This window comes from Delphinus delphis, chromosome 6 (assembly GCF_949987515.2).
Source record: "Delphinus delphis chromosome 6, mDelDel1.2, whole genome shotgun sequence".
In the NCBI taxonomy this organism is placed as follows: Eukaryota; Metazoa; Chordata; class Mammalia; order Artiodactyla; family Delphinidae; genus Delphinus; species Delphinus delphis.
In genome coordinates, this window is record NC_082688.1 from 8,578,425 (window position 1) to 8,603,263 (window position 24,839).

The window sequence follows — 24,839 nt, forward strand, 5'->3', positions numbered from 1 at the left end:
CTCACAAACTCAGTGAGGTTTACACTAACGTCACTGCAGCCCTAACCTCATAGTCCGACCCACACCAGAGGCTCCAAACACCTTTCTCTGCCTGGCCTGAAAGGCCTGAGCTGGCCTTCGGAACCAAGCTGGGGCTTCCTCATTCAAGCAGCTCAGCGTGGCCCTGGAGAGCACGGGGTCTGTTCTGTAACTTCCTGCTGTCCAGGCTGCCGACCAGAGAAGCCCCCAGAGGGGTCTGGGGAAGACAAAACCTTCAGGTTCTGTGGTATGGTTGTTATTTTAGGGTAAATTAATGTGAAAACAGAAAGTCATGATGCTAATACTTTATTACTAGAAACCAGATTAAGAACATTTCTGTGTAGTCATTAAGAGTTTGAAGGTTTGAGTACATCAGGCCAGGGCTGAGTCCTGGTTCTGCCACCTTCTAGCTGTGTGATTTTAGGCAAGTCACTTAGCCTCACTGAGTCTCAGTTTCCTCATCTGCAAAATGGAGGGACCTCCCTGGCGGTCCAGTGGTTAAGACTCTGTGCTTCCACTGCACAGGGTGTGGGTTCGATCCCTGGTCGGGGAACTAACATCCCGCATGCTGCGCATGGTGGCCAAACAAACATACAAACAAAAACCAAATAACAACAACAAAAAACTAAAACGGAAATAACAACAGTATCTACCAAGAAGCCATTGTGAGAATTCAATAAAGTAGAAAACCCTTGCAAAATGTTGAGTGCAGGGTCAGGTACACAGTGGGCACTCACTAAGTGGATGTTAGGGATGGTAGTAATAAATGTAATACACGCCCACGCCCTCAGGCAGTCACTTGCCTGGGGCTCCCCGGCCCCGCCTGCTACACCCCTTTTCGTAGCACTCCCCACTTCACGGCAACTGTTGGTGGCTGTGTCTTTTCATTCAGTCCACAAATATTCACTGAGCTCCTACATATTCCAGGCCCTGTGCTAGGCACTATGGGTGAGGAGTGACCAAAACAGACAAGCCCCCTGCCCTCATGGAGCTTCCTCTCTCGGGGGTTGGAAGGGAGACACTACATACCTGATGGTGACAAGGACTCTGGAGGGGGAAGGTGGCGAGGTCACAATTTTAAATAAGCAGGAAGGCCTCACTGGGAAGGTGATATTTCAGCAAAGACCTGAAAGCGGTGGGGGGGGGTGGTGGGGGGGGTGCAACACGGAAGGGGCCGAGAGTGTTCTAGGCCAGGTCAAGTGCAAAGGCCCCGCGCCATCGGTGCGCTTAAGGAACGCCCAGGAAGCCAGCATGGCTGGAGCAAGTGCGAGATGAGGTCAGGGAGGGAGTGGGGCCAGAGCGGGGGGCCTTAGAGACCCATAGCTTCTTCTCCAAGACGAGGAGCCACCAGAGGATTCTGAGTAGAAGAGTGACCTGATTTGACTTTTTTACAAGGTTCACTCTGGCTGCTGGGCTGAGGAGACGCTGTAATGGGCAAGTGCAGGAGCAGGGAGACCAGTCAGGTCCAGGCGAGAGGTGAAGGTGGGCTGTACCCGGGGAGGTGGGGAGAAGCAGTAGGATCCTGGGAACAGTCCCAGGATATTGCTATTATAATTTGGTGGTGAATTAGATGTGGGGTATGACGGGAAGAAAGGAGTCAAGGATGACTTCAAGTTTGTTGGCCTGAGCAATCAGAAGAACAGAGTTGCCACTTGCTAACGCAGGAAAAACTGGGATGAACAGGCTGGGATGGAGATGTGCGTAACCCCAGGAGTTCATTTCCAGATGAGTTACGGTTGAGATGCGCGGTAGCAGTGGCAGCAGCAGTAGTTGAGCAGAAATGTCGAAGAGGCAGTTGGATATATGAGTCTGGACTCAGGGTGAGGCCCAGGCTAGAATGGATGAGATCACCAAGGTACAGAAGACGTCTGAGGACTGAGCTCTGCCCAACCCCTCCCCGCCCAGGACAGGGTTGGGGATGAACCAGCAAAGGAGACTGAGGAGTAGCCAGTGAGACAGGAAGAAAGGGTGGTGTTTGGGGAAGGAAGTCCAAGGAGGGAGTGATCTGCCATGTCCCCCGGGTGCTGAGAGGCAACGTATCAGTGAGGACCAGGAACTGGCCACTTGGTCTGGCAAGTGAGGCCCCTGACGATCCTGTCTAGGACACTTGGAATGGAGGGGACGGGGCCACGCCTGATGGGAACGGGCTCAAGAGAGAACAGGAGGAAACAGACTTTCTGGAAACAGTGGGTGTGGGCAACTCTTCAGAGGGTTTTGCTAAAAAGGGGAGCACAGCAATGGAACGGTAGCTGGACAAGGGATGTGAGGTCAAGAGAGGATTTTCTTTAAGTTGAAAGAAATAACAGCATGGCTGTAGAAAAAATGTGATCATGCCGGAGAGCTGGGGGAGAGCTGCTGGAGCCACGTCCTTGAGTAGGTGAGAGGAGCGATCTATGCACGCATGTCCCCTCCCTCTTGGCCTGGCTCACTCCTACTCAACACTCCAGGGTCAGCATAAAGGTCACTTTCTCAGAGAAGCTTTCCTGACCCCTCTGGTTAGGTCAGTTCCCCGTTCTACCCTTCCACTGCATACACTACTTCTGCCTCACGGCACTTAGGGGCTGTGTGACGATGGGTAAGCCCCGTGCGGGCAGGGGCTGGCTCTGTCCTGTTTGCAGCTGCACCTCCAGCAGCCAGCACACCGTCTGGCACACCACAGATGTTCGATGGATATCTGGGGAAGGAACAAGTGGTCAGAATAGGACTGAAACAAATCTGGAGACACATGTCTGTTTTCTGCTCCCACCTGGCTTAACCGTGTTGCAGTGATGGGGACCGTGCAGTTACTGGCTGCTGGAAATATCTGGATTTAGAAGAGTTGTTTGCTCCTGTTTGGGCTCTGTAGCTTGGCTAACACACAGGCCAAAGCCACATGGCTACACACATCCTTCCATTGACACTGTTCATTACAAACTGAACACATCCATACTATGTCTAGCAAATCATTCATTTAACAAATATTGCAGAAAGCTTGCTTAGTGCAGCATCCTGGGGATACAGGATGGAAACAGACACAGCACCGGCCTTTATGGACCGCAGATCCATGAAGAGATCTCACAGAATTCAGATTCATCTCAACTGTGATGGGTGTTACAAAGGGCACGTCCAGGGGGAAGCTAAATGGTCTGAGGAGTGTGAGGCAGAGGAGGAGGGAGATGGGACAACCCTTCCTCTTCCTCCCCTCCCAGCTTCAAGCTGCCCTCGTGTGGTTCTCAGGCTCCAGGAGCGGCGGGGCCTCGGCCTGCTGCCTTCAGATGCCCAGTCCCCTCCTGTTTCCTTCCTACCTCTGCCGGGCCTGCCTGTCTCCTTCTGTGGCTCCCGGAAGGGCTGCCTCCTGAAGCTGTGTTTTTGGAAACATCTGCCCGATAAGAAGGCTGAGCTCCCTTATGGCACAGGCCGCTGGCAGTGACAGGACCCTCACTGAGTCTCCCCTTCTGTTTACTTCCAGGGTTTCATAGTCTCTGCTCTCAAAGAAGAACCCCCACTTTGCAAGGACCATGAGGCCGCTGTGCGTGACGTGCTGGTGGCTGGGACTGCTGGCCGCCCTGGGAGCAGCTGTGGGCCAGAAGGAGGGCTTTGAGGGCACAGAGGAGGGCTCGCCCAGCGAGTTCATCTACCTGAACAGGTACAAGCGGGCCGGCGAGTCCTCGGACAAGTGCACCTACACCTTCATCGTTCCCCAGCAGCGGGTCACAGGCGCCATCTGCGTCAACTCCAAGGAGCCCGAGGTGCTCCTGGAGAACCGGGTGCACAAGCAGGAGCTGGAGCTGCTCAACAACGAGCTGCTCAAGCAGAAGCGGCAGATCGAGACGCTGCAGCAGCTCGTGGAGGTGGACGGCGGCATCGTGAGCGAGGTGAAGCTGCTGCGCAAGGAAAGCCGCAACATGAACTCGCGGGTCACGCAGCTCTACATGCAGCTCCTGCACGAGATCATCCGCAAGCGGGACAATGCGCTCGAGCTCTCCCAGCTGGAGAACAGGATCCTCAACCAGACGGCTGACATGCTGCAGCTGGCCAGCAAGTACAAGGACCTGGAGCACAAGTACCAGCACCTGGCCACGCTGGCCCACAACCAGTCAGAGATCATCGCGCAGCTGGAGGAGCACTGCCAGCGGGTGCCCGCCGCCCGGCCCGTGCCCCAGCCGCCCCCCGCCGCCCCGCCCCGCGCCTACCAGCCGCCCCCCTACAACCGCATCATCAACCAGATCTCCACCAACGAGATCCAGAGCGACCAGAACCTGAAGGTGCTGCCGCCCCCTCTGCCCACCATGCCCACCCTCACCAGCCTCCCATCCTCCACAGACAAGCCGTCGGGTAAGTCCTTCCGGGAACCTGCAACATCTGGGCCTCAGGGCCGGGCACCAGGCTTCCCTTGGCTGTGACCACAAGTGGGGGAAGAGCCACGGCAAGTTGAAGCCGGGCCAAAGGCCTGCACAATCAATCCCCCAGCGGTCCCTTGGGCCAAGCCGCAGGAGCCGGTGGGGTGAGAGGGGGACATTCCTCAGGTGGATGCTCCAAGGTAGAACCAGGAGACAGGGGAATCTCAGAAGACAAGTGTTTTCTGGCTTCTGATAGGAAAAAACCCAGGCCTGAGTCTTCTGGGCTCTGCAAGAGGTGCTCTGTGTTGGCAGGTAGGATGTCTCTCCTGCAAGCTCTCGTACTGTGCCTGGCACAGAACTGGCATTTAGTAAATGCTCACGGAAGAAACAACAGACCAGAGGAAAAGAAAGTGTTATCACAGCAGAAGTATGATGAACACACTGTAGGGAGGGGCTGCGGGGGAGGAAGGAGTACTTTCTAAAGCCCACACATTTCCTAGAGTCGGATGCATCTAGAATTTTCAGTGATGATTCCATACACTCTTAAATACATGTTTCATCTTAAATAAATATGGTAATTCTCAAAATATCATCATGCGGGAGGAATGGGGCTGCTGGTAGGTTTTGAAGCTTGACCCAGATACTGGCGCCGGGCGCTTTCATGTGTATTATTACATCATTAACCCCTGCAGCTCCTTATGGAAGGTTAACTGAGAGGATGAGTGACTTGCTCACAGGCTTAGGATCCTCAGGCTGAGTCTGAGTTCAGGCCTTTTCACTTTAAAGCTGGGGCTGACTCCTCTGTGCCCGAGGACTCTGGGAATCCTCACTCCGGGGGGAGCATGAGCCCAGCCCCCTGAAGCTCAGTCTCTCATTCAACCAGGACCTTGTGTGCCTTACAAATGGGCTGTCATATGAGGACTACGTTCGTCTTTGCAAAAAAGTAACCATGTATCTGCTTCAAGTCAGAGATATTTTTACTGAAAATATCCTGTTTTACATTTATTTCACACTTCTGAAAATAACCACCAGTACTGGGAAGAGCAGTTTCTTGCTAATTCCAGAGAAGGCTGAACCTGAGTGCACGAGGGTGGCCCACGCAAAAGACAAGGGTGGCGCTGTCTGCAGGTCTGTGGGGGTAGCCAGGTGCAGGGCAGAGCATCTTTCGTCGCAGCCAAGCCCTCTACTGGGTGTGCAGGTTGAGGACTTGTGCTCTGGAGCAGGCTGACCTGGGTTCAAATTCTGATTCCCCCACTGATTAGCTCTGGGACATTAGGCAAGTCACTTTGCCCCTCAGAGCCCCTCAGAGCCTCAGTTTCCCCACCTATTAATAGAGGATGGATTAAAATAGTGCCTACCTGAGGATTAAATGAAATACTGCACAACATGTGGTTAGCACAGTTCTGGGCCCATGGTAAGTTTCAATACATGGTAGCTATGAGTTTCCTTTGGTCTTGGTCTCTTCATCTTGAAACAGGAGATTGAAATGTAAAAAACAGACCAGTTTTAGCTCTAGCTTTCTACAGCTGATGACTGGTTCATCTGCACACATGTCTATTTTAAACAGGGAGTTCCAAAAGAGAGGGCAGAGCGTGCTAATACATCCTGATAGAACACCCAGAGGGTAAAACGTGCCCGTGGCACCGAATGCTCAGCTGAATGATATAATTCTGACATGAGGCAGGCTGACCTCAACAGTTAGGCAATAGATCTCCTCTTGCTTAAGCATCTCTGGTTTCTGACTCAACAATTCCAGGACATTCCTGAGCTTGAACTAAGCTGGTGGATACATAGTGTAGGAATAAAGACCTAAGTTTGCACCCAAGCTCTACCTCTTATTAGCTGTTCGCTCATAAGAAAGTTATTTAGCTCTTCTGAGCCTTAATTTTCTCCTCTATAAAATGGGGAGAAGAGTCATACCATCACAGGGTTGCCGTGGAAACTCAAAGCAATCAGGCATGTGATATACATCATGTGGGGCAGCCAACAATAGCTGAGCCCCTACGCTTTGCCAATCACAGTGCTGGACTTGGGGGCTTGTGAAAATGACAGTCCTAACCTCCAGGAACTTAGTCTGGGGGAGACGGCAGATTCATGAATGCATTGGGACCTATCCAGTGCCCACCAGTTCTAGACCCTAAAATCAGCACATCAGGTCTGACAAAGGATTTCTCTGAGAGAGAGCACCTGTCAAAGCCAAAATTTCCAGAATGGTGTGAGAACTTATGGGACCAACATAACAAAGTACCTGAAATCAGGAATGCAGTGAAAATCATGGGCTGTGCAGTCACTATGGTAACACCACGGGGTGCTAAGTGCCCGCCTACAGGCACTACATCTATTAAGGTGGCATGACTGAGTCTGCCTGCAGTAGAAGGGACAAGTTGGACGGAGGTGGGGACGTAAGAGTGAAGGATCTGTAAGAGTTTACCGGGTGGACTTGGGAGTTGGGCAATTGAGTTACTAGTGGGTCCCCAGTGGAGATGAGTCCGTGCAAAGACCCAGGGGCGTGGCCCTAATCCTGGCACCTCAAGTAGTTTGGCTCTCCTGCTTCTTCACGTGCATAATTCAGCCTGGAATGTGTGCATTCCAAGGCTCCTGCGTGCACCCAACCCCTTTCCCTCCCACTTAAGGAAGCACACCTGCATGGAGGGAATGGCGGTGGTTTTATTACAGAGGTAATCTGAATCCACTATAATTTACCTTTTTTTTTTTTTAAGCAAAGCCTTCCCAAATGTTGGTACTGATTGTCAGTAACTGATTCCTTGTGACTCATCTGACCACTGCACTCCCCACGTGAGGCATTCCCTGCCGAGACTGAGCACCTGGCTACAGAAGCTGAAGGGGCGGGCAGAGCCTGGAGAGAGGCTGGGAGGCCCTGCCCTTTCCTGGTGTTGGACCAGGACATGAGGAAAAGGCAGATGGTCACTCTCAGCCAATCGGCAGAGAGCTCTTATCAGGCCTGTTCTGAGAACTTAGGGGGCAGGTTCTGGTCTTGGAAGACAAAACCTTCCTCTGTGCTCTGGCCCAACAGATTCTTTGCTCTGGGGACATCACTCAGCCAGAGACACTTCTGCAATTAAACACCTCTGCACTCAAGCCTTGGCAGCTCCTAAATCTTTCATTCCGCAACCTCAGAGCCACCTACTCTTCTCCTCATTGTCCGGGCTGCTCAGCCCGCAGCACGCCCTTCCCCAGGGGACTGAGGGATCCATGCCCCTTATCTGAAGCTGCGCTCACCAGCTTGTTCCCAGCCAGACAGTAACAGGCTGGCCCCAGGCCAGGCCCAGGCCTCTGAGAGCCTGAGTGACGGAGGCCCAGGCAGCTCCCGGCTTCCCTGGCGTCTCGCTTGGGTTTTGTCCCATCTCTCTCAGCTCTGGCCAGACCTAAGGGCATTTCCATTAGGGTGATGCTTGTGATAAGGCCTGGGCCAAATGGCCCCGCCTGTGGCCCTCTCCCCTGGGGGGTCCCGTGGCTGCCGCCCTCCCTCCTCCTGTCCATTCTTCCTCACGCTTACACGTCCCCAACCTCCTCCTCCACCTGGGTGCCCTGTGCATGCACGTCAGTCAGGTCTGCTAAAGAGGAAGGCTGCAGGGGTCACTTTCTAGGAGTCCAAGGAGAGGACAGCATGGAGCCTCGGCTAGAGCCCGCTCTCAAGGTGGCTCTGGGAGGCCCAGGACACTACTCCTCAGCGCAGCCCAGGCACCGCCGTGCACATGCCAGCCCTCCTGCCACGGCGCCATCCTAGGGACTGACCAGAGAAGAAAAGGCAGTGTGACCACCAGCTGCCACAGTGAGGCCTTGTCTGAAATGAATCTTTAGAAACCAAAAGGAGTAGACATTTCTAGCTGTTTTCTCTCCTGAGAAAAACATAATCAGCTCAGTTTGTTTTCTCAGTGGATAAAGAGGGGACCATAAAATCATAAAATATTAGAGCTTGTTAGAGGCCTCTCGGATCCCCTGGCATAGCCTTCTTGTCCCAGGGTCTGTCAGTGACAGAGCCAACACTGGTCCCTGGACTTGTAACTTCCAGGATATTAAGGTTCAGAGAGGTTAAGTAACTTAGCCAAGATTACACAGCAAGTAAGTGGCTCAGCCAAGGCTCAAACCCAAGGGTGTCTTAGCCACCGGGATACTACACATTCCCATGGAAAGGCTAGGGGGCAACTGGTGTAAAAATCACTCTATAAATGCTTGACTTGACCCCAGGTGCCAGCCGCCTGGGACCTGACTCTCCATCACTATTTCATGTACCAGGTTCCAGGCAGCTCCTTGTAAAAGAGCTGGTAGATTTGTTAGGTTTGTTATTAGAACTCTTAAGGTTCTGATAACAAAGACATCATTACTGTGAAAATAAGATAAAGAAAATAGAATTAAGTTAGCCTCATACTACGGAGTTTCTAAAACAACAGAGCTCTCTCACAGAAAACGTAACATGCACCTGACTTCCAGTAAATGGACCCAACTGAAGCTCCCGATAAATCTGATATTTCATTTGTATCATATCTGGACAAATTGTCTGGAATTACTTCTACTCAGCATTTTTTTTTTTTCCGGTACGCGGGCTTCTCCTATTGCGGAGCACAGGCTCCGGACGCGCAGGCTCAGTAGCCATGGCTCACGGGCCCAGCCGCTCCGTGGCATGTGGGACCTTCCCAGACCGGGGCACAGACCCGTGTCCCCTGCATCGGCAGGTGGACTCTCAGCCACGGAGCCACCAGGGAAGCCCAACTCAGCATTTTAATGTATAGCTAAGTCTGAAGTCCTGATTTCTTTAAATATGTTAACCCTAAATATATAAAAATCAGTAGCTATGATCTGCTCTTGGGGCCACATTAGGTGTCAACCACGCTGCTTCACAGATAACACACAGAAACCACCCATCCCTCACAACAGACGGTCCATGGCCAGGGAGGCACAGGCAACTTTAAGAAGATTGTTTTCCTAGATGGATTTCTCCCCTTATATTTTATTTCCCATTATGAGGTAGGGAATATGTACATTAGACTGTGGTCTAAAATAGAGAACGAGATAGATCACGCGTGGCTTCCATTCCTTCTGGAGGTCAAGCGATGGTCTGTCCAGGTGAGCCCTGCTGGTCCCACATGCGCCTGAGGCCCGGCGGAGGGTTGGAGAAGGGCATTGTGAGGACGGTGAGGGTGACTACAGCCACCAAGCACTCGGCCTTTACGGTCACAGGGCTTGTGGGGAAAACTCAATCTGGCTCTCTTGCCTCCAGAGCCTGTGCTGTTTTCACATGCTATGCTGTCATGTTTCTAGAATGTTATTGTTGAACAAAATAAGACTTCCAAATTCATTACAAACTACATAATCAAGTGATATTTCAAGAACATTCTTTGCTAGCTTCTTCATAAACAAAAGCCCCTTGAGCTTGAGTGGGGTCATCTTCCTCCTAGCTTTGCTTTCTTTTCTCTTCTCTCCTCCTGGGGTACTTTGGAGTGCAGTAGCTCTCCCTCTATTACTCAGGCACTTTGCAGGGAGGACACTCGGCTAAATGCTCAGGCTATTTACAGCCCCGGGAGATAAACCACCAGCTTGTTATTGTTACAAGTGGTGAGCTGGCATCCTGCGGCCTGGAAATCCCAACAATTTGGCAAAATGAACGTAATCTAGAAAATCCTGGAGCTCAGGCCTCTGTGGCCAGCTCACTAGTCACACGAATGGACTGCTGTGGTGAACTGATGCCGTGAACTGTATCATAACCCTGAGATACTCCCCCAGAAAAAATGATAAAGAAAGCAGCATTAAGTGAGCATCATACTACAGTGTCTAAGACAAGGCTGCCAGGTTTGTCGAGCACAGTGCGTCACGTACTATTGTAAAAGTAACACAGCCCACTTCTCAGTGATCTCAGTCAGCAGCAAGGAGGGAGGGAGGCCAGAGACTGCCCCGGGAACACTGAGACAGCCCCTTCCACCTCTGCAGCACTTCAGCTGCCCCTGAGATGACTCTGGACGAAGAGCGTGTTGGATCCTGGCCCTGCATCTCGAGCTGAGCCAGTGGAGCTGTAGGGCCTGGAGTGCTTTTATGTCATTTCTTCAAATGAATAAATGATTTTCCCTTCATGGATTTTTTAAATAATTTAAGTTAAAATTACTATACATACAGAGAGAATTTTCACTAGGAAAGTTTTAAGCTTAAGTGACAAATATAACAGTTTTTTAAAAATTTCCAAATGTTGAAATTTCCAAATGTTGAGATATCTTAGGTGGTGTGTTAGAGTGCCATCGAAAAGAACAGAAAATCCAACCATCTGGGCCTCCACCCCGGGCATAACGTGCAGGCTTTCTGCTACAGGCTGTCCAGGCTTCCCCGGGTAACAGGTTTCCTTTCGCAAGGTTTGGTCTGGATGCTAATTATCCTTTGTTGTGGGGATCCCTGTTTCCAGATGGATTTATTATTATTGATTCTCAAACTGGAAAGAACAGAATGAAGATGACAAAGGGAACGCAGCTCACGGTGGTGGGAAGACGGGAGACGGAGGAAGGCACGGGAGGCGCCAGGTGACTCTCGGCACTAGACTGGGAGGGTCAACCCATGGTCACTGCCCCGAGAAGGCTTCTGCCCCGGAGAAGCCCACAGCCTGGTGGGGAGACAGACCCCCACAATCCCAATACATGCGACAGCCACAGCACAGTACAGTGGAAAGAACCAGGGTGTGGGAGGCAGAGCCAGTTCTAACCCCACGTCCTCTGCTTCCCAGTCGTGTGACCACTCTGCCCAGGGGCTTGTGAGGCTGAAATAAAATTGTGTAAAGCACCTGGCACGTGAAAGGCTCTGGATCCGAGGCAGTCATCACTCTTACTATATTCCAGTGAAGATAGATATGTAAGGCACTATGGGAACCCTGAGAAGGATTGAGTAGCTCTTCTGGGGTTGAGGCAGGCTTCCTGGAGGAGGGGACCGGGAGGGCTGAGGGCAGGCAGATGTGCTCTCACAACCACTGCCACTATCATCAAGAAATCATGAAGATCAGGCCTGGTGCTGGGCAAACGTCCTGTGTTCAGAAAGAGAAAAAGGATGACATACTAGAAATTGCATACCAGTTGGCATGTGGTCAAACCCCAGTGAAATTATAGAAAAGATTATGAAGAGGGATGTGTGAGCATTTGGAAAAGTTAGAGGTGATCAATGAAAGCCAACACAGGTTCTCTCAGAACGAGCCCATAAGCTGATTCCCTTTCTTGGGAAGGGTGAACGGGTTGGCCAACCATAGGAATGACCCCCCCGTCCGCGATCTGCAGGGCACAGTCATGGGTCTGATGAGCTCCTCCACGATGTGCCCGCAGAACAGCTCCACTCAGTCCCATCACTGCGACCGGGGAGCCCAGGGCTTCACCCCACCAGTCCAGGGAGCCCTAGGGAACTGCTCACCTCTGCACCCAGGGAGCCCCCCCAGAGCCCCTCCCAGTCTGACCTCTTTTCTTTTTAAAATCGCTTTAAAGTCTCTGTCTGTCCCCCTGCCCAAGGGTACTGGTGGAAACCTAGGAGTGGGCACAGTGCTTTTGAAAGTGTTCTCTGGGAAGCAATACTGTAATATCTGTTTATCCTGAGGTCAAACAGGCAGAAACAGGACCCCTTCAAGCTCTTCATGGGCCCAAGGGGCTCTTACTTGGGGATGCCTCAGGATGTACCAAGTGCGTTGAAATACACCCACCTCGCACATCTAACATAACTTTTACTGTAAAATTTTTGAAAGGATTTTTATAAGTTTGTGTTTGAAATTACTTGGCTAAGTGCAGCACAATTAATTTACGGTCAGCTCTGGCTTCTCGGCAAACATCAGGCATGTTCAGGAATTCTTGTGAAGTGAGAAAAGTGTAACCTACAAATTGTTTTCAAAAGTCATAACATTTTTTAAGAAGGCTAAATTGAACAATTAATGAATTCGACAAAATGTTACACTTTGTAGAAATTTAATTATATACTTACAAATTTTGACTTTGCAGTTTTCTTTTCATATTTTTTAGCTAACAAATTTTTTTAGGCCTCAAATACTTTTCATAAACTCCTGAAAAGCTTGTCAGCCCCAGGCAGTGTGCTCGGTGTCCGAGGACTTAAAGGGCCTGAACAGCAGGCATGAGCGTCTGGACTCTCCCCAGAAGGACCAGAAACGATACTTAGAACGTCACCGCTGGGGCGCTGCAGGAACTTGACTGAGATGGCTTTGGGAATGTACCGTCTGTTCCTGTGTTAGGTTATTGTTTTGTGCTCTGGTTCACTGAAAAGTGGTGAGTGACATAGAATATATATGTTCACAACCAAAATATGATTTCCCCAGCTGTCTGGATACATGAGACTCGAGCAGCACACGTGATTGCTCCTTGCCCCCTGCACTGGGTTTCGGCTGTCCTGCCTCACCCGGGACGCCTGGCAGGTCCTCATGCTGGCCGGGGTGGGACTCACGCCTAAGCAGGACTCACACCTAAGCAGTTGACATGTGCCCTGGTGCTCAGATTATTCATTTGGGTCAGAAAATCCAATTTCAACCCAACTAGTCATTTCTCCTGTTAGAAAACTGGTTCAGGGAGTGGCCAAAAGACTTGTTAGAGGCAGACCATCCATGAGAATAATAGGAAGCAGCACACGGCTCTCATATAAGAGCAGTGCTTCCTGGTGACATCACAGAAGCCTCTCTGCAGTGCCCACATATGGACTAAAACACCCCAGCACCTCTCCCGCAGGCCACAGGGTCCTCTGTGTGGCCTCAGGTGGTCAAGTCTGGAGACGTGGGCTTAGGGGGTAGAGAGGCCTGTCAGGCTGCTGGCCGGCTGTGTGGCCTAGCCCAGCTGACGGCCGGGAAGGACTCTGCCCCTCTCCTCATGGCTCAGGCACAGCAGGGAGAAGAGGCATCACTCTGGCCCACACAGGCCCGATGTCTACCCACTTCTCAGCTCCTGGCCGCGGCCAATAGGCCTGGTCAGATATTCATGGGGCCGCACTTCCCTAATGGAGGGGTGACTGCACTGAAAATTGATGCAGTTGGTGAGCCCGTTTCTCCACTGGGGCTTGGGTGGGCATCAGGCTGAAGGTGGTCTGCCTCAGACCCACAGGGAGGACACCGGAACTAGGAAGTTACTCGTAGGTCTGGGCTGGCTGCGGGCTCCAACTCGGCTTTACCAGCAGGCCCTACGCTGAGGGTATTGAGCCCCAGAGCAGCCAGCAGTAAGTGGCTTCTGGCTTCCCAGGAGGTGAGGGACCCTGTGTGCCAGATTCCTCTGTCAGGAAACCCAGTGAGGAGGAAGGGAGCAGGGATGGGACTTAGGCCCCCAAACCCGATCGCCTCCAACGCTCACCAGACATTGGGGTCTGGGGGCCCAAGATCTGTAAACACTGTGTTCCCACTGCCAACGTCCCTTCTCCCCAAGGCCTCCTGACTGCAGGGCCTGTGTGCCTTCCACACCCTGTGCTGCTCCTCTAGGGAACCACACAGACTCGGCCCGGCCATGGCAGCCGCGCTTTCCTTCACGTGGAACGTTCTGGCTGCAGCTCCGCCGACAGTGTAAATATACTCTTCGCAGAGATGAGGTCGGGGCGCTCCCTGCACTCAGAGCCTTGTGCCGCTGAGTTAGTGCTGGCCTGGTGCTCCGGGCAGGGCTACCCTTTCAGAAGGAGCGCCAAGTGAAACACTGCCGGGTACTCCGCGCTGCTCCACTGAAGATGCAGCTTCACTGACCAAAAAAAAGGTTTCCATTCTTCATTCCCATTAGTCTTTGTGGCCCTCTCTACTGAAGTTCTGACTTTCACAATATGCCTTTATGGAAAACATCCATCAGTAAATAATCTTATACTTAGTCTTGGAAATCCGAAAGCAAATACAGTCGCTTGGGGCTTTGGGGCTAGGGGATGGCGGGGAGTGGACAGCTTCAAAACTACCAGCTTTCATCTATCAAAGCAAAGAAAAAAAGAACCCTCTCTGGCACCTGCCGTGGTCGGCCTCGTGAGGGGTGCTGTGTTCGGGAGACCCTCAGAACAGGTAGGGTTCTTTCCGTCTGTTTACAGAAGAGATGGAGGCTTAGTAAGGGCCTGCCCAAAGTCACTGTGAGGAGATGCGGCCACCAAGCTTTGAGCTAAGGGCTCCTGACTCCAAGTTTGGGGTCCTGTCCCCAGCACACAAACGCTTCTTGCACAGATTCCTGAGTCAGTGTCTGACACCTCGGCTGACCCCGCAACAATGACACTGTGTATACGTAACAGGTGTAGATTTCTCATCCGAGGAGGATGTTCTGACTCGGCTGTTTTAATGGAGCCGCGTGATAATCTTACTGCTGCCGTTTTCTGCTGCTTTATCATTTTACTGCTGCCAACTTTTCAACACCAAGTATTTTTCTGACTAATTTTCATCCATCATTTAATTTTCTGACCTTTGCCACTAGTGCCTTTAATAAGAAAAGGGAACACGTTTGAATGCTGGAGATCTTCTAGAGCTCTGCAGGGGCATCTGAGAGATAACTGTCTGGAAACATCCTTGATGGAAAGTCCTCAGTGTCATGTGAAGTGAAGGATGTAGATGTATGGAGATTATTTTTTAGTAACAGCAGAAAATACTAAACATGTCTACACTATTTTGCACTTACTCCATGATTCTAGAAAGCATGTCATACCTAAAAAGCCTTCAAGGAAAGAACTGCTAGATTTGCCTTTTAAAAAAAGGAAAGGAAAGATTCTCCATCGTAAGAAACACTAAAATAGTTGTAAAATAGTCGAAATCGTTGTAAAATGCGCAAAGGACACCAAAAGGTAAGCATAGAAGAAAAACAAATCAAAAATTTAAAAAGGCATAACACCTTGACAGAGAAGAAGTATACGTTCTTATTTTTCTTAACCTGGCTGACCGGCAATGATTAAGACTAGTTGTAGGGACACAGAGAGAAGACAGCCTGGACCCCTACCCTGGAGTCCACTCCGGTTGAGGAAAAGGATGAGGGCTTTCGAGCGTGGGCTCTGGACGACCACTGGGTTCAGATACCATACCTGCCCCTACCGGGAGGGAGTGTCACCCAACGTCCCCACGCTCCAGTTTCCTCATCTGTAGAGTGGGGAGACTACTAGCTACCTGGCTGGTGTGTCAGGAAGATCTCGGGTATAAATGCATGGATGGGGCACGTAGTAAACGCCCAACACGTGTTGGCTAGTAGAAGTATTTTATTGTTACTACCGTTCCAGTCAAGCCTCTCTCAGAGGCAGGGTTTCATAATCGGGGGTTTGGAAGTCCATTTACCTTCTGATTATAAGCAAAATTGTGTGTCTGTGCATCTTTCTAGTTAGAGGGTCTGGAGCTTCTTCCCCCAAACTCTTAAAGGGATTGGTTGGCTCCAAAACATTTAAAAATACTTGCCTTTTAAAAACAGCCCTTTGTAGAAATGTCAAAGGTAAAGCTGGAACCACTCAGGGAACCCACACAGGTAGCGTAGGATGGGAGCCGCGAAGCTGACCGGCTACCCTCCTGGCGTCCTCGAAGCTTCTCCCCATGTGGCGCCGCCTTCAAAGCCGGCCTTTCAGCCTGAGAATCCATGGAGCCCCATGGCGGCTCTGCAGGAAGAGGCCTGGCTGCTCGTTTTCAGTTGGGTGTTATTCTGCAGGCTTCTGCCGGACCTTCTGTCACCAGTTTCCGCATCGAATGGCCTCTCCTGTGCTTCTGACTTGGTATCGAGCTGGGAGGCCTCCCACGCCCGCTCTGTGCTCTGCTCCAGCTGCCGGAGACAGACTCCCATTCTCTGCTTTGGTCCCCGGGGCCACGGGCTGAACACAACCAAAATCTTTCTCTCCTTCATGAATGTTCGTTCTGGAGGTCTGGCCTCCCCTTCCCAGGACGGAAGAGGCACAAGGCAAAGAAGGAAGCAGCTGCTTGTGCCACATCTGCTACCAGGCGGGTGCTTGGGGCCCTGGCAATCCCTTGGGGGAAGGAGGGCTGGCCAGCAGGTAAATGGCTGGAGGATGAAGTCTGGACCCAGTCCCAGATAGCTGTCAGCGGTGGGCACCCACGCCCACCTTTCTTCTCGGTGCTGTTGAGCGCTGGGGACAGAGGGGTGAGCAAGACAGCCCCCGCCCTGCCGTCAGGTTCCAGGTGGGGATGCTCACGCCCATCTGTGAGGCCTCAGGAAAAGCCCGCTTGAGGTGTCCAACAAAGACCAAACCCAAACTTGTCCTGTTTAACCATCAGGTGTGGACTAATCCAGCCCAAACACAGCTAGGGAGGAATGTGAGAAGTCTGACCTACACAGGAAAAGCTAAATGCACCCGTCCCTGATGCCTGCCCTTTCCGCCCTCCCCCACGCACAGGAAGGACAGGATTCTACAGGAACTCAGGCTGAGAGAAAGCTGGTGAAGTCAGCTCCCCACTCGCTGGACATGGGAGCAGCCCCCGCCCGCCCTAGGCTTCCACTGCCCGGCACAGGACTTGCTGGGGCTGGAACTCAATAAACAGTTGTTGAATAAACATACACATTAATAGAATAAGATGGAATTTTCTTAGGACGTTTGGTCTTAACCATTCTCAGTTTAGGATTGTTTTGAAGAGAAGCTATGTGTGGTGATTTTATTTATTGTAAAATACACAGTTCAATGGCTAGGTCTTGGAAAACTTCGGAAGTTTTCTCAGATCAATAAGGAAGAAGCCAGCTTATTTGGCCCTTGGTGACTCAGGTTTGTACCCTCTTGCTGATGTGACCAATGTCCAAACACAGGAAACCACCAGGGGAAGTGGGGGAGGGGTGTTGAGAGACCTACGGTAGCGACACCCATCCCTTCTGACTGGGCTGCCCAAGCTCGGGGAAGTCACAGATCACAGAACCCCTCTCGTCTCAGTTGCAAAAGAGAGCCATGGATTGGAAGGTGCCCTAGACACCATCCTTTGAGCACATGGACCTCAAAACATGGGCTCTGAGCACCTGGCCCTCGGTGAGCCTCCTTTGGAAAATACAGATCGAGCTGAACAGAAACTTGGTCCCCCCTAAAGGTGTTTGGAGGCCAGCATCTGAATCCCAGAAATATCCCGAAACCTCTGGCTACAGATTCTGGGCATTGTTTGGGCCCCTGTGACCCCCATGGAAGTTCACTTACTAAAAACTGCAACGACTGTCACCAAGCACCGTCGCGGGCGTGGAGTCAGCCGTGCTGGGAGGGGCAGCGAGCCCGGCTCACTGACCGGGCAGAGCCCGCTCGGTGCTGACGGACGCTGCTGTCTCTCAGCAGGCTCACATCTCTTTTTGCCAGTATAACCAACCTAAAAGAAAAAATCACTCCAGGAACTGCACACAAATGATCCAAGCAATCCTTACAGCCTCAACGAGGTAAACATGATCTCCCTTCTACAAACCGGGGAAACCGAGGGCTTGGAGAGGTAAGGAAGCTCGGCCAAATCACACCACAGGGGAGTCAGGGGTGAAAGTGCGCCCAGGCCCCTAGCCCTGGGCTACCCAAATCAGGCCCCTCACCCTGCAGGTCTGTGGCTTCCAGCTGGAGTCCTGCCCGAGGCCGTGCCGCGCGGGTCGCAGCCAGGGGTGAGGGGAGGGGAGGACGTGGCTCGGCGGCCAGGCAGCAGGGAGGTCTGTGACGGCCGCACACTTGTGTCCCCAGGCCCGTGGAGAGACTGCCTGCAGGCCCTGGAGGATGGTCATGACACCAGCTCCATCTACCTGGTGAAGCCAGAAAACACCAACCGCCTCATGCAGGTGTGGTGCGACCAGAGGCATGACCCCGGGGGCTGGACCGTCATCCAGAGGCGCCTGGACGGCTCGGTCAACTTCTTCCGAAACTGGGAGACGTACAAGGTGAGGACTGCCCACCTGAGGGCCAGGGCCCTCGGAAGGAGGTGCCTGCTGCCTGTCAGGGCCTGTGTGGCCCAAGGGAGGAGGACACTGACAGGGCCATTTCTGCAAACCCCAGGGTGGGGGGGACCAGCCGCTCCTTCGCTGCCCCACTAGCAACTGTGGCAAGACAGAGACAGGGGTTCAGACCACAAAAGCCCCACGAATGGGGTGGGACTTTCGAAATGCTGGGGTGCAGTAGCCCCTCACCCCAGCCAGGTGTGGGGAGCACCTTGGTCCCAGCTGGGGCTCTCAAGGGGAAGACCTGTCCTCAAAGCCCAGAAGGGGCAAGTCCTAAGGCTCCCAAGCCCCGGGAAAATCTCCCACATAGCCCGTTTTGGGGAACTGTGGGAATACTTGGGTCCTAATTCCAGGGCTCATCCTCTGGGCTCCCAATTCCTGGGAAGTTGAATGCTCTTCCTTGTAGAAGGAAAGGCTGCAAGGGCTCCACCCAACACCCATCTCGCTCTTCTGAACAAAGAAGTGGTACCGAGGACGCGAGGGCAGCTGAGTTCACTGACACCTGCCACACGCCAGGCGCAGCGCTGGGTGCTTCCGTTCATTACCTCCTTTGCTCTCACATCGACCCCAGGAGGAAGACAATGGTCTGGACCCAGTTTGCAGATGAAAAGGTGGCACAGTCAGGAAGGGGGAGAGCAGTGAATACAGCCTAGGCCTCTGACACCTGCAGAGCCGACAAACTCCCTGGACCACGACACCCACACGTGGCTTTGCCATGCCCCGGTCCTGTCCTGCTTGCCCTCCAACCCACCTCACCCTCACGCACTCTGGGACCCTGGGCCTCCCCAGGCCTCAGTCCACCCACTCTAGGGAGGATACTGATAGTACCTAGTTCACAGAGTTGGCATGAGGGTTAATAAAATGACCTACGGAAAGTTCTGCCGACAGTGCCAATATACCGTAAGTACTAACTAAATACTAGCTATTATTATCATTAATGAATCCACCTATTTTTCAAGACTTCAAGTGGCCACCACTCGGCTGATGACACCCAAAAATACTTGGAAAAACTATAACAAATCCCCTGGATTCTAGACCTCGGAGGGTGCTCAGGTGGATGTGGCATGCCTTTGTCACAGCTCACACCTGTGCATTAGTTTACATGGGACCCTCACACACAGCCCCTTCCCAGAGAAGGGAACAGAAGCTCAGAGAAGGTAAGGGAATTGTCCAAGGAACTCATGTTGCATGCCTACTGTGTGCTAGGCTCTTAATTTACCATATTACGTGTGTCCTTATAGCAACCCTGCAGGGAAGGTAACATAGCGTCTCCCACGTTCACACGATGACTAGCATGAAACAGGCACTCTCTAAATAGTCTTGAGTGTTGCATGACTGAGGCTCAGACAGGCAAAGTGACTCATCAAGTGACAGCCAGGTTGGGGGAGTGGGGGATTAAATGCAGGCCTGCCTTCTGCTCTGCCTGTTTCCAGGCCTCTCTGTCTGGCGCTGAGCAGCTGACAGCCGGGCCCTGCTGGCTGAGCGCACTACATATTCCTCAGTAATGCTTGCCCACGTTTTCCCCAGCAAGGGTTTGGGAACATCGACGGCGAGTACTGGCTGGGCCTGGAGAACATTTACTGGCTGACGAACCAAGGCAACTATAAATTGCTGGTGACCATGGAAGACTGGTCTGGCCGCAAGGTCTTTGCAGAATATGCCAGCTTCCGCCTGGAGCCTGAGAGCGAGTATTATAAGCTGCGGTTGGGGCGCTACCATGGCAACGCCGGTGACTCCTTTACCTGGCACAATGGCAAGCAGTTCACCACCCTGGACAGAGACCATGATGTCTACACAGGTAGGACCGGGGGAGTCACACCCAGGTGCAGGGCAGGGGAAAGAGGTCAGTCAAAGCCGAGACTCTGACTCCCAGGCCTAAGAACAGGAAGATCCCAGGGCCCAGCTGCCCAACCCTGCTCCCATCCCCTGAAGGCCCGCTCCTTTGCCCTCTGCCCACAGATCCCCTTCGCTAGGCTGGGTCAGCATGGCATTTACAAAAAGGGGAAGGTAAAGAGGTGCACAAATTACATATCTGAGGGCCACTCTGGGCCAAGCTGGACATTGTACTGGGCTGTGCACTGCATCACTCCCTGCCTGAGGCACTGGGTGTCACGGCGACATGTCCCCATGTTACACCCTGGCTAACAATGCTGCCCCACCTCCTACATGCCTGTGCCCTCTCTGGGCCCGTCTCCACATCTGGAAATAAGGACATACCTACGTAGTGGGGTGGTGAGAAGGTGAGAATGTGCCTGAAGTGCTTTGTCTGGGACTTGGCGGAGTCAGGCTCTGAGTGGGTGCAGTCTCTACTGTGTACTGACAATGCAGTGCTATGGGAAGCTATGAGAGGAAACCAGGTAGGAGAGATGAAACGACCTGTCCAAGATTACATGCCTCAAGTCCAGGTCTTTATTAAACAAAAAAACAAGGGAAAAAACAAAAAACTGTAAGAAACACACACAGTCCAACCCTGAGTCCAGACATCAACCCCCCACATTCATCTCAAGGCTCCACACCTCAGTTCCTTGAGATGAGGGCCCCTGGGCCCTCGCTGGCTGGTCCCTGGGGAGCCAAGCCCGCCTCCAGGCCAAGGCTGTTCTCATGGGCAAACCCAGCCCCCTCCTGCCCCAGCTCCCTGATAGGTCCCACTCTAAAGGCCACAGCCTCCCCTTTGAGGACTGTCCCAGGAACCACCTGCACTTCCTTGGCAAGCCCGGCTGCCTACATCCTGAGAATGGATCCCCACTCCAGGTCACCGACACCTCTACCTAGGGTCAGCAGTGCAGAACTGACCCAGCTGCAAGGGCCCCGAGGAGGCAGTGTGTCATCTGAGGCCGGGGCTGCTGAGGCTTCCAGAAGAGCAGGGCAGGAAGAGGACCCTCATCAGAACTGTCAGACTCTGGGGACAGAGAGGCTGGTTACAGCATTTCTTGAGGGCCGTTATGGGGAGCAGGGAGCAGACTGTTCTGCGACCCCAACTGTCAGGCCTGTCCAGCAGCAGGGTCAGTGGACGTGAGGCAGTGAGCTCCCTGTCCCTGGAGGCATGAGAGGCGAGCTCAGGAGGGGCGTCCACTGGCTGATGGGTGGCTGGCTGTGGCGCGCCGAGGGTTCTGCCCTCCAAATCCGATGCTGCCACTTGGACCTCGTGGCCTCGGGTCATGGCCCAGAGGGGCCAGAAAAAAACTTTGGGAAAACGTGGGCTGCTGGGGCTCTGGGGGGTGCCTGGGGCTGAGTCTCCTCTTGGCTTTCTGCCTTAGCCGGCCTGCTCCCTCCTCACCTCGCCCCAAGGCCTCTCCCGGAGCAGAGCTGCCCGCCCCATCGGGCCCCCAAACCCACAAACTTGACCAGGCAGCCCTTCCCCTGAGTGGGGTCTCTCCTGGGGCCTGACAATGTCTTACCCCTCCCTCCTGGTAAGGGCGATGCCCCTGCACGCCTGCTTGTACCTTGCCCACACTTTTACTGTTGTTCCGACTGTTGTTCCGAACTGCTTGTCCTTGGCAGCAAAATCCAGCATGATATGATAGTGCCAGAAACTTTATGAAAATATCTTGCTTTTGTGGAAAAAAAAATTGTTTTTGGCTGGAATACAGACTTGGGAGGAATAGAGGAACATTTCATCTTAAACACTTCCTTTGTCATTCTATAAAGACTCTTGATCTAATAGTTTCAGCTCTTAAAAAACATTCCTAAGAAAAACTGGCCCTCTACCCGCCCACCTCAGGTCATTTCTGTTTTCCTCCCTGGTGCTTGCTCTGCAGCGAGCCCTGGGCTAATCCGTGGCCTCCTTCGGTTCCCACACGGGTCCCGTACTGTGCAGGGGCAGCACGTTCATCCTTATTTTACCGTGAGAATTCAGTGGCTCAACAAGGGTAAGTTGCCTGCCCAAGATCACAGAGCTCGTTAGTCAGCAGGCAGGTCTGAGGCCCCGTCCCCTCCCAGGCACCCTTGGTCCAAATGCCTCCACAGGGGGTCCCTCAGAAGCCCGCCGAGCAGACGGTGGACACGGGTAGAACCTCCTCCCTGAGACCTTCTCGCTCTTTCTCTCCTGTAGGCAACTGTGCCCACTACCAGAAGGGCGGCTGGTGGTATAATGCCTGTGCCCACTCCAACCTCAACGGGGTCTGGTACCGCGGGGGCCACTACCGGAGCCGCTACCAGGATGGAGTCTACTGGGCTGAGTTCCGAGGAGGCTCCTACTCACTCAAGAAGGTGGTGATGATGATCCGGCCGAACCCCAACACCTTCCACTAGGCTGGCCCCCCTCCTGACCCCTCGTGGCTGCCAGGAGCCTGCCCGGCTGTGCTGGCCCAGCCCAGAGAGCGCCTCCTTCCAGTTCACCTCAGGACTGGGAGGACTGCGATGCTGGACTATGATTTCCCAAGTCACTGCGGCAGATAATACAACTGAATCCAAGCGGTATTCTCTGTTGCTACTACTCTTCTCCACATCGGACAGCCCCTCGTGTTTCCAGACAGGACAGGACGGCAGACAAGTCTTTCCTTAAATAAATTAAGCCCCAGCAATAAAAACACAACTGCAAAACACCTTCATAATATACACGTGTGTGAGCCGACCTTGTGCACTTATGTGTATACCATGTATATATGCATTTAGATATATACACGTGGCGTATATCTAGATACATATATAGGTTTGCCTTATATACCTAAATACATGTATATTCAATTCTCAGATGCTGAGGCTGTTAACAACAGCTCTGCTCTTAGGAGAAGAGCAGTTCATTCATGTTGTATTACTTGAGTCTAAGGGCAGATCACAGACTGTGTAGCTCTCATTCAAAGAACAATCCTTGGCATCCACAGGCCTGGATTCTTCCAGGACTGTCTACAGTACTATTCTCTCACATAGGGGTTCTCAACCTCCTTGCTTAAGATCCCCCTTGGCACCTAACCCAATTTCAAAACCCCCATCCCTCTTTATTTCTGTACTTCTCCTCATTCTCAGGACTTTTCACCGCCCACCCATCCACCCACCTATCCATGTATTCAATGCCATTCAATTAAGTGCCTTCCATGCTCCAGTCCCCGGCCACTTGTGTTCCAGGCACCTTTTCTGCTCTTCTCTATTCCTTGCCTACTTACTCCTCACCTTTTCTGTACCCCTGTGCTTTCTTTCCAGGCTACATTCCTTAGCCTCTGAGTAGGAAAGCATGGACTCCACGTGGTCAGGAAAGGGAAAGTCAGGCCCAAAAGCTAACTCTTGGCCACAAGGATAATGGTATTTGTAGTCTCGTATTTTCCAGTCACAGTTTAGCCTCCCTGTCATTTTAACCTTCACAGAAATAATAACCTACCTTGCCAGCAGATATTCGATTGAAGAGAAGTCATCATCCAATCGTTGGGGGCCCCAAATGGCTACATACCAAAGGTCCCATGCTCTCAGGCCAACTAGTGTCCACATCTCGTCTCCAAACTACACTTCCCCGGAGATCAAGCACCACAAAAATGAGAACTGGCCACTCGTCGTGAGTTACTGAATAACCAGGGGCCACGGAGCCCTGGGTCAGCGCATCACAGTGCGGCGGCTTTCTTAGTCCTGTTAGCCACGGAGCATCAGGCTCGGTACTACCAGGACTCTTGCCAAGCAGGGAGCAAGGGATGAACAAGAAGATGAGACCCTCCTAGAGGGCACGTGGGTCGGGGTGGGAGAGATGTTGGAACGTTCGGTACTGTCCACATCTGGCTGTGTGCCTATTACCTCAGCAGTCTCACAAAGTGTTCCATGTAGCATGTTTTGTGTATATAAAAGGGACATTTTTTTTTTTTAATATATTCTCAGATTATCCTTGTAATGACACATCTGCAATAAAAGCCATCAGTGCTATTTGGATGTATCTACACTGTGCGTTATTGTTTTAGAATGCCTTCCTGCGACCTCCGATACCAGAGCCTCTTTGAGTAAAACCAGGAAGAGATTCATCCATGGAAATCAATTAAATCACACTTTCCCTATCCCTGGTTTCCAACTCTGCCCTGTGGAGTCCCACGACAGTACCTCAGGCCAAGATGGCTTCCTGGAGCCCCACCTCCTTACATCTAGCTGCGTCCTGGATGTCTCTGCCAGACACAAGCAGTGCAGTCAACACCTGAAACACCTTTCCCCAGGTCTGGTCTCATTTCACCATCTACTCAATTGCTCGGGTGAGAAGCCAGAACTCCTCCCTCCCCCTGGCCAAGGTCGACCCACCCCTCCGTGCAAGGCCTCTTCTCTGCCTTGGTGTAGGCCCTCCTGCCCTCTCCCCTCGACCACAGCAACAGGCTCCCCACCAGACCAAGGAGGCCTGTGCCTCCACCTCCCTCGTCCCAATCCGACTTCCACACTAGCTGCCAGAACCACCTTCCTATAAAACAAATCTGTCGGTAGGGAAGGTGCCTCTGGGCCTGATGAGAAGCCCCAAAACCATAAAGGAAAAGACGAAGGGATAGAACTAAAGAAAGTCCTGACTTTTTTGCCCTCTGAAAAACAAAACAAAATAAAACATGACTGAGATTGAAAGGCGAATATTAAACAAGAGAAAAGTATACGATTAATATTCATGCTACACCAAGAACTCTTTCAAATTAAGAAGAAAGATACAAACACTGTGATAGAAAACTTGGTAAAGAGCACAAACACATTAGAAGACTCACAA

General features: G+C 52.2%; 2 protein-coding genes across 4 annotated transcripts in view; one reads left to right on the plus strand and one right to left on the minus strand.

Annotated features, from left to right (window-relative positions):
* ANGPTL2 (angiopoietin like 2) overlaps positions 1–24,035 on the plus strand; it is a 33,847-nt gene extending 9,812 nt beyond the window's left edge. The window contains exons 2-6 of one of the 2 annotated variants that reach the window (XM_060014135.1): positions 3,467–4,332; positions 17,937–18,130; positions 19,715–19,985; positions 22,239–22,396; positions 23,513–24,035. In XM_060014135.1, the coding sequence (XP_059870118.1) occupies positions 3,516–4,332; positions 17,937–18,130; positions 19,715–19,985; positions 22,239–22,396; positions 23,513–23,524 (1,452 nt within the window). In that variant the 5' untranslated portion in view covers positions 3,467–3,515 and the 3' untranslated portion in view covers positions 23,525–24,035. Of the gene's footprint in view, positions 1–3,466; positions 4,333–17,936; positions 18,131–19,714; positions 19,986–22,238 lie in introns of both variants that reach the window. The other variant, XM_060014134.1, reaches the window with a different exon arrangement.
* Positions 1–24,839, minus strand: part of RALGPS1 (Ral GEF with PH domain and SH3 binding motif 1) — a 329,731-nt gene that overhangs the window by 106,868 nt on the left and 198,024 nt on the right. The gene's annotated exons all lie outside the window — the stretch shown is intronic.